This window comes from Lepidochelys kempii, chromosome 1, assembly GCF_965140285.1.
Source record: "Lepidochelys kempii isolate rLepKem1 chromosome 1, rLepKem1.hap1, whole genome shotgun sequence".
NCBI classification, from domain to species: Eukaryota; Metazoa; Chordata; order Testudines; family Cheloniidae; genus Lepidochelys; species Lepidochelys kempii.
In genome coordinates, this window is record NC_136380.1 from 263,017,388 (window position 1) to 263,034,293 (window position 16,906).

General features: G+C 43.6%; 1 protein-coding gene across 8 annotated transcripts in view; it reads right to left on the reverse strand.

Annotated features, from left to right (window-relative positions):
- Positions 1-1,204: 1,204 nt before the first annotated feature.
- Positions 1,205-16,906, reverse strand: part of LUC7L2 (LUC7 like 2, pre-mRNA splicing factor) — a 58,853-nt gene continuing 43,151 nt past the window's right edge. For 3 of the 8 annotated variants that reach the window (XM_073327289.2, XM_073327290.2, XM_078851101.1), the window contains exon 11: positions 1,205-2,135. In XM_073327289.2, coding sequence (XP_073183390.1) covers positions 1,943-2,135 — 193 coding nt within the window. In that variant the 3' untranslated portion in view covers positions 1,205-1,942. Of the gene's footprint in view, positions 2,136-14,003; positions 14,100-16,906 lie in introns of all 8 variants that reach the window. The other 5 variants (XM_073327292.2, XM_073327291.2, XM_073327295.2 and 2 more) reach the window with 3 other exon arrangements.

Sequence of the window (16,906 nt, forward strand, 5' to 3'; positions counted from 1 at the left end):
CCCATCTTGCACACAATGCATCATAATTATGCCATAAACATATCATAATCGTATCACTGTGAAGAATATGGGGTGCAGTGTCACAGTAGGTTTCTGTGCTAGACGGACAGATGTTGGTGATTTGTATTTACAGTACACTTGGAAATATAGACAATTTCACAAAACATTGCTGGAGAAGGAAATTCATGCTCCAGATTTAAGAATGGTTTCACGGCATTGTAAAATTTGTTCCACCAAAACTGCTGTAACATCTTTGTAAGTTCCTGAAGTCACTGACCTAAAAAAAGGATGGAATGTGCCACACAGGGTACAAAAACAAATTTCAGTTCCTTCTGAGCATCTATGACGCTCCTACATATAGTTTAAAATGTAAATGTGCCCTGCCCATACCGTCTATCTTAGGATAAAATACTGCTAGAACTACACTGGTATACCTGATTAGTACAGAGCAACTGTGCTGCCCACTTCAGGACTGGAGTATAAACTGAATGGTACAGTAACCCAATGAAAAAAATACATGCAGTAACAGTCACTAGATAGGAGGGGGCAAAAACATGCACATGTCCGTGTTGCAAGGGCTCACATGTGCCCTTACCTGAGGGTACGAAGGACACACTGTGGTACTTTTTGAACAACGACAGTATATCACTACATCATTGTGTAGTTCAAGGGTGCAGAAATTCAAACTAGGACAAATAAATATAAACATAACTTACATTTCTAAAACACCTTTCATTGTGCAGGATCCCAAAAGGGTCCCTTTATAAGGAATCACTCACTCTCAACAGAAACGCAACTGCCTCTGGGGTGGAACATGGATCACATTCTGTGTCAGCAACACAATGTTCATTTCTAGGAGGAGAAGTAAAAACTAACTTTTTCAAGTCGAAGCCGCTAAAGGTATGAACTGGTAACAGCCAGGACACGGATTTTAAGAGCTTTTGTCTCTTCATGATCTTGGAGTAGTCATGGTCTGTTTTAGGTCTCATCAGAAAGACAGAACTTCCAGTAGTAGAGTTGTGTATTTAAAATATTTTTCTCCAAATGAGAAAGTTCTGTACTGTTTCTTCTCATACAATTTACCTAACTAAAGAACATACACCAATAATTAGCCACATTCACCTTGAGACACCAAGGTGCTCAATGTTAACTTACCGGACAATGCAGTTTATTTTTAATTTTTTTATTTTTATTTATTTATTTTTACAATTAAGGATGTACAGCTTACATCCCACAAGAAAAAGCAGAAAAAGTCCTTATGGAAAAAAACCCAAATATACTGAACACATACCGAATGGTACAGAAAGATGGGACTGGCTTTGATTTCAAAATTTCAATAAAAATAAAAAAAGATGTAATGCAACAGCTGCTCAATTCCCCAGTCTAAATAGGCACTGTAAAAAACGACATTTCAGCTTTCTCTGGCACATATTCCAGTCTAAATGCTCTGACTGTAACCAACTCCTACGTTTCCATACAATCATTGGGAAACAACCTTAGAATAAAAGTTTAGTACCCACCCGCCCTCTTAAAAAAGCGTTCAATGCTGCTGTTTGGACTGGACCAGAATTAGAGAATTTTATAAAGGATTGAGAGCACCCAAGGCAAGTAGTACAATATAATTTGTCACTATTTAACTTGCTTTGGAAAGGAGAGTAAAACAGTGAGAGCTGCACCTTGGTACATAAAACTGTCATCCTGGATAAAGAGAAATCGTTCAGATAAGTTTTACAGCTTGGTCAAAGTCAAGGACACAGCTTTAGGCATCATCAATTGAAGGGGTTCAATTCAGACTTAGTTATAACCACTTTTATATACTGTACATCTACCCTAGTTGCATCAGTGTCTGGAACTGCTCACTGGTGTCCCTTTGAATAACTGTAAACTAAACCATAGTATGCAACTCCATAGGAAGCTAGAGGATCCGGTGACTGTACAGCAGTTATATCTCCCCTGCTTCGCGCTCCTCTGAACTCCTCCGGTCTTCTGATCGGCCATTAGCACTTTCATATGAACGTTTCCTGTCTTTGTTATCTCGGGGTGACCTCTCTCTTGAGCTCCTGTCTTTGTCACGTGATGTTCTGTCATGATCTCTTGACCGTTCTTTGTCTCTGGAAGATCTTTCTTTTGAGGATCTGAAAAGTGCAATACATTTGAGAACCCAAATTAGTCATGAATCTGTTGCTGCCACAAAAAACATGTTGTGTTAAAATTTTGTATTTATCTTTTGCAGACAGACCCCAGTTTGGTTCCATATAGACAAATACATGAGAAGCCGTCAGGAAACACAGACACCCCCGCCCCCCATATCCAATTTAAAAACAGTAGACTGGCAGAGTCAGCATTTTTGAAGTACACTTACCTACATGCCTCCAGCTTCCATCCAGGACACACCACACGATCCATTGTCTACAGCAAAGCTCTAAGATACAATCGCATTTGCTCCAATCCCTCAGACAGAGACAAACACCCAGAAGATCTCTATCAAGCATTCTTAAAACTACAATACCCACCTGCTGAAGTGAAAAAACAGATTGACAGAGCCAGAAGAGTACCCAGAAGTCACCTACTACAGGACAGGCCCAACAAAGAAAATAACAGAACGCCACTAGCTGTCACCTTCAGCCCCCAACTAAAACCTCTCCAGCGCATCATCAAAGATCTACAACCTATCCTGAAAGACGATCCCTCACTCTCACAGATCTTGGGAGACAGGCCAGTCCTCGCTTACAGACAGCCCCCCAACCTGAAGCAAATACTCACCAGCAACCACACAACAAAAACACTAACCCAGGAACCTATCTCCTTGCAACAAAGCTCGTTGCCAACAGTGTCCACATATCTATTCGAGTGACACCATCATAGGACCTAATCACATCAGCCAAGCCATCAGGGGCTCGTTCACCTGTACATCTACCAATGTGATATATGACATCATGTGCTAGCAATGCCCCTCTGCCATGTACATTGGCCAAACTGGACAGTCTCTATGCAAAAGAATAAATGGACACAAATCTGACATCAGGAATCATAACATTCAAAAACCAGTCGGAGACCACTTCAACCTGTCTGGTCACTCAGTAACAGACTTAAAGGTGGCAATTTTGCAACAGAAAAGCTTCAAAAACAGACTCCAATGAGAAACTGCTGAACTGGAATTAATTTGCAAACTAGATACCATTAACTTGGGCTTGAATAGAGATTGGGAGTGGCTAGGTCATTACACAAATTGAATCTGTATCCCCACACCTTCTTGTCAATGGTCTGAAATGGGCCATCTTGATTATCACTACAAACGTTTTTTTTTTTCCCTCCTGCTGATAATAGCTCATCTTAATTAATTAGCCTCTTAGAGTTGGTATGGCAACTTCCACCTTTTCATGTTCTCTGTATGTATATATAGACATCTTCTTACTATATGTTCCATTCTGCGCATCTGATGAAGTGGGCTGTAGCCCATGAAAGCTTATGCTCAAATAAATTTGTTAGGTGCCACAAGTACTCCTGTTCTTTTTGCGGATACAGACTAACACGGCTGCTACTCTGAAACCTGTCATTTATTAGGGAGCTAAGCTTAAGGTTGCAACTTGCTTTTCATTAATTCTGATTTTGACCCTTTCCCCTGAAACTTTCACCAATAAAAGTTTCTGCCTGAAATTTCTCATGTGTGGTCTTCAGCCCAAGGAGAATTTTCTGGCACACTTTGAGGTTGATAAGACAGTGAGTTTGAGATATGAAACATTTTTCTTTCCTTCTTTTTATAAACAGAAAGCAAACTACTGAAGTCTTCTAGTTTTTGGAATGCCATCCCTCAAGAACAGCTTTGTTTACAGACTCCAGAGTTGTTTTATTCATCTGTACTCATGAAAATTAGCATTTTTGAGTAATTTTATTTTTTAGATGCTTAACTATAATTATTTGAACTTTCAAGAACTCTTGTCAGACAGTCACAGGAATTTTCTTCTGCAGATTTGCGGTACACCTTTAATCAAGTAAAAATCTGTGTCTCATATTCCCAGCCCCATAAGGGGTTAATACTTACTCCCCTTTGTAAAGCACTTTGAATCTATAGACGAAAAGGCTCTAAGTGATAGTACCCCCGAAGCTTTCCAGGGTTATAAAAAAACTAAATGATGGAAAGGGAAATTATCATAGTGATCAAGAAATCCTGTGTACTTAAAACTAATATAGGAGATTGCCCCTGTCTCCACTAACGGAATGGTGTTGAGAGTTTGTATTAGTGTCTCACTATCTTAACTCTTCAAAGGACAAGATCTACAATCTGTTCCCAAGTTTTGATGCAGACTTCCTTTTTGAGCTTGGATAAGTGACAACCTCAGTTCCCCCACCTGTAAAAGGGGGATTACTCCACAGGAGTTTTTGTGAAACTTAAATATTTAAAAAACATCTGGAGGCCCTCAGATGGAGGGTCATATAGAAGTACATAGTATCAGTTACACACAGTAACTCAAACTACAGACCAAAGAATTAAGAAATTATAAAAGTTGTTACAACCTGGCCTAGTTACCACCCTGTATGGTCAGTCTGTTATGAGTGGATCCAATCACCACATCCTATTGCGCTTCCAAATCAACTGGGTCTGGGTAGAATCTAGTCACTGTCTCTAGCTCTGGGACTATGGATACACATTCAGGTTCAGACCTGTTTGACACTCTACCTTGGACTTAGGGTGCCACCACCCAGAGGTCCTACACCCCCAAATCAGTGTCTGAGCCCTACTGTGCACCCCACGCCCCAGTTGCTTTCCAGAGCTCCACCAAGCCTGTGGGACAACGTGGCAGGAAAGCAAGGAAATGAAGGTTACTTACTTGTAGCTGGACTCCCTTGAGATGAGCCTCTGCATAGTCACACTATGGGAATCATGGCACCTGTGCTGTGAGTTTTCAGTACCTTCTGGAAAGCAGTGTCTGTTGAGGCCATTCTCCCCTCTCTCCTCCACCCACCCTAGATTTTTGAGGATAGAAAGGGAAAGTGGCCCTACCTGCTCTCCAGTTCTTTCCACTAATTTTGGAATACTTACCCTGAGACACTCCAGAAGTAGGAAATGGGTGTGCATGTGTGTGTGTGTGTGAGAATATGCAGAGCCTCATCTCGAAGAATTCCGGTTACAGGTAAATAACCTTCATTTCTTCTGAGTGGCATCTGCACATTCCTGCTTGTGGGAGTTTAGTAAGCAGTACAACCTGCAAGAAGGTAGGCTGAAGAGTTCTGGGTAAACAAGGTCAACAGAATACTTAAAACAAGCATCAGCTCTGCATAGAGTGAACAGAAGTGACCAAAATTCTCACTTTCTTAAAAAAAACAAAAACAAACAAACAAACAAAAACAAAAAAAACCACACACCCTGGTTACTAATCTTTCTGTAACTGTTGTTTTTAGAGAGGTGTTGCACATGTCCATCAAGTTGGCTCCAAGCACCCCTCTGGTGTTGTGCACTCACAGCATTGGTATAAAGGGCCTTGCTGACTCTGCTCCCCTTAAGTTTCTTCTTACCGACTGACTCCAATGAGAGGGGACTGACGGTGGGTTTTGGAATAGACACGTGCAATACATCTTGAAGAACAACAGTTACAGAAAGGTTAATAACATAACATTTTTTTTTCCTTCAAGTGCTTGCACATGTCCTTTCCAATTTGGGTGACTCACAAGCAGTTGTAGAGAGGAGCTTGTAGTTCAAGACAGCCTGACAGCAAGACTGCGCAGCTGAAGTTGGCGTTGTCTCTAGCTAGTTGGGTGATGACATAGTGCGTTGAGATATGTGCACGGATGACCAAGTTGCCACTCTGCAGATGTCCTGAATAGGGAATTGCATTAGGAAAGTGGCCGAAGAGGACTGCAATCATGTGAAACGAGCAGTCAAGTTAGCTAGGGATGATACATCTGAGTTCATAACATGCTAGGATGCATAAAGTAATCCAGGATGAACTTCTCTGAGCGAAGATGGGAAGGCCCTTCATTCTCTATCACTATGAACGGCGGAGTCTATCTGCGGAATGGTTTGGTCCTTTGTATATAGAAAACCAGAACCTGCATAACATCCAAAAAGTGTAGGCGTTGTTCCTCTCTGTTCACATGCGGTTTAGAGTAGAATACCGTCAGGAAGATAGCTTGACTGCAATGGAATTGCTTTGGGAGGAACGGCAGGTGTAGTAGCAGCTGAACCTTATCTTTGAAGATGATCATATATGGGAGTTCGGATGTAAGTGCCCCAATTTCTGAAACCTTTCTGGCTGAAGTGATGGCTACTAAGGTGGCCACTTTCCAGGAGAGGTGCAACAAGCACGTTGCTAGCTTAGATGCTAGTGTTAGATGAAGAGAGCTGAGGTTCAGATGAAGCAGTCAACCGTGATCTTGGGAGATCGGGTCTGGGAGTAGCGTGAGCAATAGCAAGGTCTCTGTTGAAAGCCCTAACAGGGTGGTAAACCAATGTTGTCTGGGCCATGCTGGGACTATGAGAATGACCTGCACCCGGTCCAGCTTAATCTTCATCAGAACCTTGTGTATCAGCCAAGGAGGAGAGAATGCATAATACAGGTGATTTGTCCATGACAACAAGAACGAGTCTGTCAGAAACCCTGGGCTGTGGCCTCGTAGGGAGCAAAACTGGTGGCATTTCCTGTTGTTTCAGGTAGCAACAGGTCTATAAGGGGAGTCTTTCACTGTTGGAAGATGTCCCATTGGAGGCACCACTCGTGGTGAGAGGAGAAAGACCTGCTGAGGTGATCCACCAGCTGGTTCTGAATTCCCGGAAGGTAAGATGCTTCTAGACTGATCGAGTGTGTAATGCAGAACTCGCACAGCTGGGCTGATTCCTAATATTTTGGGGGGGGGGGGGTGGAGACGGACGACAGGAGAGCACACATGCCGCAATGTCTGTTGATGTAGAACATGGCTGTCATGTTGTCTGTGAGAACTAAAACAGTTTTGTTTGTAATGTGAGATAAGAACGCCTGACAGGCTAGATGAATTGCCCTGAACTCCCTGCCACTGATATGCAGGGAAAGCTCTTCCTGAGACCAGAGGCCCTGAGTCCTGAGGGACCCTAGGTGTGCTCCCTGGCTAAGGGCTATGGAGTCAGCTACTAGCAACATGGACGGTAGAGGCTGTGAAAAGGGTACCCCCATACATACTATGCAGTGGTTCAGCCATCACGTCAGTGTATTGAGGACATGAGCAGGAACAGTGAGCACCAAATCCAGGTGATGATGCAAGGGAGAGTATACCATGGCCAACCAGGCTTAGAGAGGTCTGAGATGTAGCCTCGCGTGTTGCACTACATATGTGCATGAAGCCATGTGGCTCAGAAGTCCCTGACAGTTTTGTGTTGTCATAACTGGATAAACCTGGAGGGACATTTTCAGGGCCATAATTGACCCGGAAAATTGCTTTTGAAGTAGGGCCCTCATAGGCATGGAATCGAGAATCACACTGATGAACTCTATAGAAGGGTGGATTTCTGATCATTTATCAGTAGGCCTAGTGCCCAGAAGGTTGACTGGATGAGATGGATATTGGATTCCACCTGAGCTCTGGACTGGCCTCTGACTAGCCAGTTGTCTAGGTACGGGAATAAGCGAACTCCATTTTTTCTGCGGAAGGCCGCCACCACAACCATACATTAGGTGAAGACACATGGGGCGGCTGACAGGCTGAAAAGAAGAATCGCAAACTGGTAAGGAACTTGGTTCATGACAAATCTTAGGAACCTTCTGTGGCCATGAAAGATTGATATGTGGAAGTATGCATCTGTTAGATAGAGGACAGCATACCACTCCCAGTGAGTAAATGATGGAAACCAATGAGACCATGTGAAATTTAAGTTCTTGAGATAGTGGTTGAGATGATGCAGGCCAATAGTAGATCTGAGACCACCCTTGGCTTCCAGGATTAGAAAATAATGGGAATAGAACCCCTTTCCTCTTAAGTGGAATGGAATCTCTTTCACAGCTCCCTTCCGAATGGAGGACTGCACTTCTTGTTCTAAGAGTTGCTCGTGAGAAGGGTCCCAGAAGATGGGTGAGAAGGTGGGGTAGACAAAAATTGGATGGTGTATCCCACTTCTACTGTGCTTAGAACACAATGATCTGAGGTAAGGTGGGTCCAGGCATTGAGGAAGCGGGAGAGTCAGTTGGAAAACAAGGAGAAAATTCCCTATGCAAATGAGGTGTTCCAGCAACCATCACAGGCGGTAAGAAGGAACTGAGGGGGAGCGGGGTTGGTAAGGCCTCTTACACCAGCGGTATGAGTAGAGTCCTGTAAATCTGCCAATCTCCACTTTATATCTACAACTGTGGATGTCGATATCTGCAGACCATTTTTGCAGATTGCGGATGGATACGTATACTAATTTTGTATCCATGCAGGGCTCTAGTTATGAGCGTGCAACACCATACGGAGCTAGAGCTGACCTGACAGATGCCACTAGGGGAAAAAATTCTGGCAACTGTGCTCAGAACCTAATTGGAATGGTTATGTGTAAGCACTCAAAGTAGTGTTAATGAGGGAAAAATTTTGCTAAAAAAAAACAAAATAAAACAAGACCACATATATATGTACAGTAACAGTCATGCAACATGATGTGATGACGACAGTGTGAAGGTATGCCATGGATGCTACTTTTGTCCTGGATAAGGGCTGACAGTTCCAGGAGACTGAAGCCCTGTCAGATGATAATTGTGAAACAGTGCATTTTACATGGACAATCTTTGGACCACGAGGGCCTGACTCCTCTTATGTCAGCTCCATCTCTCCAAGGGCTTGCAGTTCTTATAGATAAGCTTTGGCCCCATATAAATAATGGCAAAGTTTTCTGAATATACAAAGTACGATACCAAAAGGTAATTGGCTTTGTTTGCAGCAAGAGACACTTAAATTGGATATTAGGAAATGCTTTCTAACTATAACGTTAGTAAAGCACTGGGACAGGTTACCTAGGAGCTTGTGAAATCCATATAATTGAGGGTTTTAAGAAATGGTTAGACAAATATCTGTCAGGGATGTTGCAGGTATATTTAATCCTTCCTCAGCCTGGAGAGGTGGACATCCTATATTTCTATACTTCCTCATTGAATGTAAATGAGGCGTAGGTCCATATAGACATGCAAGTGGTCAGAATAAGATGGAAAGCCCAGGCATCTCATTTAGGATAGACATGAGGGCAGGACCACCTGTTCTGTAAGAATGAAACTTAAAGGAGATAGTTTCTGAGATACAAGCCTAATGACTATCTATACTATCAAGAATAGTATCTTCATAGAGACACAGTCCAGAGAACATGTGACCAATGTTTAAATGGAAACCCCTGAGGTTTACGAGGATAAAAATTACAATCCCACAGCTCATGCTAGACGGGAACACCCTAGGGTGAGACAAATGAACCTATTCTTCTGCAACATTTGCAGTACATCCTAAACATTACAATGGAGAATTTAGTCTACTTTAATGCAGCTCTTACAGCAAAATAACTACCCCAAGCAGCTCTAGAGGTACAGAGAGCAACCCTGTCACAGAGAAGGTTATTCCTAAAGGAAGAAAGACTGTCAATGTGTATCAGATGTTAGAAAAGATGACAACCAAATGTCTTTTGGCTGGAGTTTCTTTAAAAAAAAAAACCCACAAAACTATCTCAAATGTAATAGTCAAAACAACAGTCAAGGAAGCCTTATCAAGTTCACCAACTTAGGAATTGTTCAGATGGGGAATTGAAAGGGATTCATAGAGTAGGTCTGACTGATTAAATGCTCGTGTTTTTCAACTTTCAGACATCAGCATAAACGCTCCATCAAGAGACCGAACAATATAGAGTCAAGATGTCAACCAGAGAAACTTCAAATCTGGATGGAAACAGGAGACTCAGTTGTTCGGAAAGCAGGACTTGATGGATACATCATAACCAAAATACTGAATGACAGACTTGTCCATCTCTAACCACGACTACTGATAACTTTATACCAACCTAACATCAAAATCCCTTTTGGTTTAATAAATCAAGGGCAACATGCAAAGAATTTCCTGTTCCAAGTGCGGGAAAGGAGTGGTACATTAGGACATACTTATCTCTGGTTCAGAGCCATAGGAAGGCACATTATCCCTATTCGGAAAGGACTTTAGTCATATTTAACCCATTTGCAGAACAAGGTAATACAAGATGGAGACCTCAAACAGAGTACTTGTATAGTTGAATGAAACTTCTCAAAGAATCTGTCAATACGTCTTCTTTCCCTGGTAGATAAGACACAGAACCAATCCAATGAAGGTATTTGACTTTGTGAACAGGAAATTTCCCTGTCAGAAATTGTTAGAGCGAACTCCTCTTCCGTGGTGTGTGTGATACATTCATGTAATGCTGTCCATCATAATTTAGACAGATTTGCATTTGATGGCGGGGAGAAGAGCATGGCTGGTCAGGGCAGTCTTTCACTCAGCTGCTATGTCTTTACATGGAGCTACATCTTCCCCCAAGATCACAAACCTGGGAGTGGATGGAGATGAAGGTGAAGACCCATTTCCACCCTCTAGGACTATTACTGCACACAACTGGAATATAAAGAATTTTCTGGAAAGCATGCTCTTCCCCATCTTATGAAATCCTGCATCTGGAAGATACTGAGGCATTGTAGCTAAGTAGTTCCTAGAAAAGGTTGTAGAGTCCTAAAGAGTTCTGCTGAAGTCTCAGACATAACCTGGTATTAAAGCTATCAAGTAACTGCATAGATAAGGAACCTGTCAAGTGCAGAAAAGCTTACAGTTCTGGAATATATCAAGGCTTTAGTGACCACAAATTTTCTAAGTGAGTATCAAAGTTGTGTAAACTACTAGGGAAGAACCATCTAGACACATAGAGGGTCAAGTCTATATAGAGACAAACACTCAAACATTCAAGGAGAGAGTCATGACAGCCAGGCAACACTTACTGCCATAGAAATGGCGATCAGAAAGGTACAGCTTTACTGATTGAGATCTTCTTCAACTCCAATTAGAGATACGTATAAAGAAATAAATATGCAACAATTGCACAGAAAGGGGGGTAAGTCTGGAACATTTCTGGAAATTAAAAAGAGCTCTTTCTCTGGAACTCAGAAGTATGATGCCCTTCAGGATATTAGTACAACCAGACAGCAGACTTCTCCATGCCACGTAGTCCTGTTGTCCACCCTGTCTGAGAGGTGGCAAACCTCATTCACACTGTGGCCAGGAAATAAACCTTATGCAGCATTTAAGTGTAGGCAATGGATGTTTCAACCCTTAGGTTCAACGGTCCTTCCAAATTGGAATGAACAGAAGCTAGGTTTACTGAGACCCGAAAGGCGGGTCCACTGCTCCATTGTACCAGAGTACTCCCTTAGAGCCAGGCTCGCTTACTAAAGCTAAATATCCGTGCCTATACGCGTTTCTACTACACATAGGAGGGAGGCGTAATGTCATTGGTAGCCAATCCCAGACACTGGACTCCTTCCTCGTTTAGAACCAGAAGCTAGGTATACAGAGCCCAATAATATTCTGATAAAATTTCCTCTTGCAAGAGGTTATGTTGATTAATCCATGTGTCTATTTATGTCTGATCTAGAACAGTGGTTCTCAACCAGGGGTACACGTACCCCTGGGGGTACGCAGAGGTCTTCCAACGGCTACATCAACTCATCTAGATATTTGCCTAGTTTTACAACAGGATACATGAGAAGCACTAGCAAAATGAGTACAAACTAAAATTTCATACAATGACTTGTTTATAATGCTCTATATACACTATACACTGAAATATAAGTACAATAATTATATTCCATGGTCAAAATGAGAAAGTAAGCAATTTTTCAGTAATAGTGTGTTGACACACGTGTATTTTTGTGTCTGATTTTGTAAGCAAGTATTTTTCAAATGAGGTGAAACTTGGGGGTACACACGACAAAAATCAGACTCCTGAAAGGGTACAGTAGTCTGTAAAGGTTAACAGCCACTGATCTAGGAGATATCAGAGTGGGCCTCAAAGCCCATCATATACATCTCTAAATCTAAATAGGTCCTACAGCATGGTATCTTCTCTGCAGAACCTTGGCAACATGCTTTTTAATTCCCTGGACTTCAGTATCTTTTTTTGCCTTTGCATTTGAGGGCTACAAAAAGGGTCAGAAGCCAAAAGGCAATCCTTTCTGGATCAGACTGATCCTGTGACACCGTAACCTGTCTCTCCTACAAAAGCTGCACAGCAGAGAAATCTTTGTATACTTGAAATCTCTCAGAATCAATAGAACTTTAGTGGGTATAGACCCTCAGATCTGAAGGGAGTCTCATCTAGGTATCAGTTCTCAGCCTTTCAGATCTCAGCATCTGTATCTTGCAAACTTGGATCTGATCAGAAGCTTGTTCTTCCCCCTTTCCAGTGTTGCAAGGGTTTCTCCACAATGAATTTGTTTCCTCAAGCCACTATATTGGGTACAGAATCAATAAGGCAAGTAGTTCTGCCAAGATCATGGTGTTGGAATTTCAGTAACATGGTCTTAGTCAGAGGTGGGCAAACTATGGCCCGTGGGACTGGCCTGCCCGGCCCCTGAGCTCATGGCCAGGGAGGCTAGCCCCCCTCCCCTGCAGCCACACTGCTGCAGGGCAGAGTGGCAGCGTGTCTGGCTCTGGCTGGGCAGCATGGCTGCCAGACATGCTGCTCTGAGCGGCATGGTAAGGGGATGGGGGGGGAGGGGTTGGATAAGGGGCAGGGGGTCCCTGGGGGCAGTGGTTCGGGGGGGGGGGAAGGGGATGATGAACGGGGGGGTTTAGATGGGGGGGGTTGGATGGGGGAGTTCTGAGGGGGGCAGTCAGGGGGCGGGAAGTGAGATGGGTAGGGGGGAGGGATAGCTCAGTGGTTTGAGCATTGGCCTGCTAAACCCAGGGTTGTGAGTTCAATCCTTGAGGGGGCCATTTAGGGATCTGAGGCAAAAATTGGGGATTGGTCCTGCTTTGAGCACGGGGTTGGACTAGATGATCTCCTGAGGTCCCTTCCAACCCTGATATTCTATGATTCTATGATAGAGGATGGGGACCAGGGTGTTTGGGAACATGTGCACAGCGTTCCCTACCCAGCCCTCCATACAGTTTCGCACCCCAGTTTGGGCCTTGGGCCAAAACGTTTGCCCACCCCTGGTCTTAGTGGTGCAGAACCACTAGACAAATTACTTCTCAATAGTTAAAGATGTCTGATTCTTATGCTGGCTACATCCCAAGCAATATGATCTCTTCTTGGCAACCATGCTTGGCAGTTATTCATATCTGGCTGTTGAATCTGGATCCATGTTATCACTCAGGATCCACGTTGGTTCTGGCTCTGGATATGAACTTGCCAGCCACTCATCTATGCTTAGCTGTAAAATTCGGATTTTTTTCCCTTTTGTCGCCTGAACCCATGCTTTGCTGCAGCCCCAGATCTGGGTTTTGCAGCTCCAGATCCTGACTCTGCTGATCATGATCCTTTGGAAACTGGATCCAGTGGCCAGAGAGCCCCTTTAGGCACATTAGGTCTCTGAGGTCAACCTGGACAGACCCTGGAACCTTGAGGAGGACCAGATGCCGAAGCTGATGCTAGACTTACAAATGGCCAGACTTAGTTGACTGAGCCGGAGGAGCCTCCCCTGTCAGCTGGGTGGTGTGAAATGGCCCAACCCCCTCCTGTCAGTCCAGACAAAACCCGTGTCAGACAAGCATCTGCTATCCTCTTTTAAAAGAAAAACTTCACAAACTAACTAAAAACAAAATCTGCCCCAAAGTTTACCAAAGAGATGGGTGGTGGGAATAGATGAGGAAAGCATCAAGGACACTGAAAGCTTATGCTCAAATAAATTTGTTAGTCTCTAAGGTGCCACAAGTCCTCCTCGTTCTTTTTGCTGATATAAACCAACACAGCTCCCACACTGAAACCTGTGTTCAATATAGGTTCTCTGCCCCTCTGGTGGTTAAAATGAATTGTAAGGCAGTTAGGGCCACTCCCCATTTCCTACCTTCAGAACCCTCCAGGATAAGAGGGGGAGGAAGGGGCAAGTGGCCCCAACGGATGCAGCTTTCCAGAAGGCTCTGGAAGCTCATAGTGTAGGTGCCTAGGAATAAACAGAGATCTAATGAAGAACAATACAGACTAATAAGAATTTGTTAACCATAGTGACTTTACTCTTAAAGCACTTGAGAGAGAGAGAGATTTCTCTGAAAACAACAAAAGTCTTAAGATTAATCTTCCCCATGTCTGATCTCTCCCCTTTTGTAAGTCTAAGATTTTCCAGCACTTCAGGCTGGGCAGAGTGCAACCTGCTCAACCCCTCTCTGTCTCTGCAAGTTCTCCTTTGCATGGTGAAGGTGGGACCCTGGCACAGAACAGTACCCCACTGTTCAGTTGCCATCTCTCTGCCACATGCTCCACTAGGAAACTCCAGCCCCTTCCACGAGTCATGCCTGCCCCCCTTGTTTAGAAAAAACATTCATCCATGAGGATGTGCCAGTAGTTGAGCCATTCAAAATCAACAGCTCCCCGCTCTGTCTATCAGATGTTCCATGACTTCCAATCCATCAGTGTTGATCAGTTGTGACTTCTTAGCCTTCTCCTTCCTGTCTTTCCTCTACTGAGGTGTTTGATTAGCTCCTTGCTTCATACTTCCCCACCCTCTCCTCTTTTGCCTTCCCCTCCCATCACAAGGTCCACCCTGCCAATCCACAGCCATGGCTCACCCTGACATCCAATTCCTCAGCTCCTGCTCTCACACCGCAGAACATCTCTGGAGGAAATTCTGTGACCAGGCTGACTTCCTCTGCTACAAATTCATTCTTATCTCCTTCAGTTCTGCCAGTTCCCTTACTAAGCAACTCCACTTCTCCACATTAATTGAATCCTACACCCAGAACCCCAGCCATCTTTTACTGATTCCTCAAAATCTCCCCTCCTCCTGCCTCTACCTCTCTCCCCGCACAGGATCTCAGATTTCTCTCAAGAGAAAACTGACAAGATACAGCATATGAACTTCCCCCTCCTTTTACCTTGGCTTCCCTTCCCTGTCCTACACTTCTCATCTCCTTCTCCTGTCACAGAAGTTTCTAATCTGCTCTCCTCCTGTAACCTTTCCACTTGTCACTGTAATCCCATCCCACACCCTTATCTCACTCATGTCCACTCTTATGCCTTTCCTTACTTTTTCCCCCCTCAACCTCCAACTCTCCTCACAATACAAGCATACTTTAGTCTCTGACATCTTAAAAACACCACCCTTAATTCCACTTGCCTCTTCAACTATCATGCCTTTTTCCCTTTCATCTCTAAACTATTTGGACACATGGTCTACAATTTCTGTCTGGAGTGCCTCTTGTCCAATTCAGTCCTATACTTTCTCTGATCTGGTTTCTATCTGCTGCACTCCACTGAAACCACTCTAGCCAATCTCTCATGACTTTTTCCTCCTAAAGCTCAGAACCAGTACTCCATCCTCCTGCTTGACCTGCAGCCTTCTGTGACAACACTGACCACACTTCACTTCTTGAAATCATGCCCTCCCTTAGCTTCCATAGCACTCTCTTTTGATACGCCTTTTCTACACCTCTACTACTTCAACATGTAACACCTCTAACTACTACTTCAACATGTACATCAGATCTTCCTCATTCCCCCCTCCACCAACTTTCTGTGAAGATTACACAGGGCTCTGTGCTTTGTACCCTCTCTTCTCCCTCCACACTTTATCTTTGTGTAATCCCATTTGCAAACATACATTCAACTACTATCATGATGCTGATGATTCACAGATCTACCTCTCTATTCCAGACCTGTCTCCTTCTATGCAAACTACAATCTAATCTGGTCTCTCTGACATCTTCTTGAGCATGTCTAGCTGTCAGCTCAAACACAACATAGCTGAAACAAAACTCCTAATTTTCTTCTCACCAAGACTTCCCCACTGCCTTTCTTGATCTCTGTGGACACCACCACAATCCTGCCTGTCACACAGGCCTATAACCTGGGTATCATTTTTCATTCAGACCGCTCTTTAGGTCCTCACATCTAGGCCAAGTTTAAGTCTTGCAGATTCTTTGCGCATAACATCTAAAATATTGCCTTTCTGATTCATCCACACAGCTCAAACTCTCATCCAAGATCTCATCTTTGTCCCAATTACTGCAACATCATTCTCTACTCTTGACAATACAGTTTTGCCTGATTATCTATTCAGAATACTGCTGCAAAGATTGTTTTCCTAGCCTGTTGCTTTGACCACATTCTTTGCAACCCTCCACTGGCTCCCCTTTTTCTATCACAACATACATAACTTGCTTGTGTTCACTTTTAAGGACAGCCTATTCCCACATACCTATCATCTCTCATTAGAGAGCGAGATGCTGATCCTCACCTACAAGTGGCCCAAGATGCCAGCCTCCATCACCTACTTGTTAAATTTTCTAATAGGCATCTTTGTGCTTTCAACCACACGTTTGGGAGAAGCTCCCCATAAACTTCCTCCTTCCAGACCCTCCTCAAGGCACTGCTTTGCCATGATGCCTAAAAAAAAAAACCTAACAATGGTTTGGCTGCTCTTGTGCTGAGACCACTGCTTATCAAGCTGACCAGTACTGTCTCGCTGCTTCCCTGTACTCTTGTCTGTCTGTATCCATCTGTTGTCTCTTGTCGTATACCAGACCATAAGGTCTCTGAGGCAGAAACTGGGTTTTTTTTGGATCTGTGTTTCGACAATACCTAGCACAATGGGCTCCTAGTCCACAACTAGGGCTCAGAGATGCTACAGTAATACAAAAATCACAACAAATGGCTCTCAGCAACAGTCCTTCAATGAGATATCAAACACCTTTCCCAGGCAGGGAAGCTGTCTGGAATGCAGTACAATAGGTTATCTTCAGGAACATTCAGGCT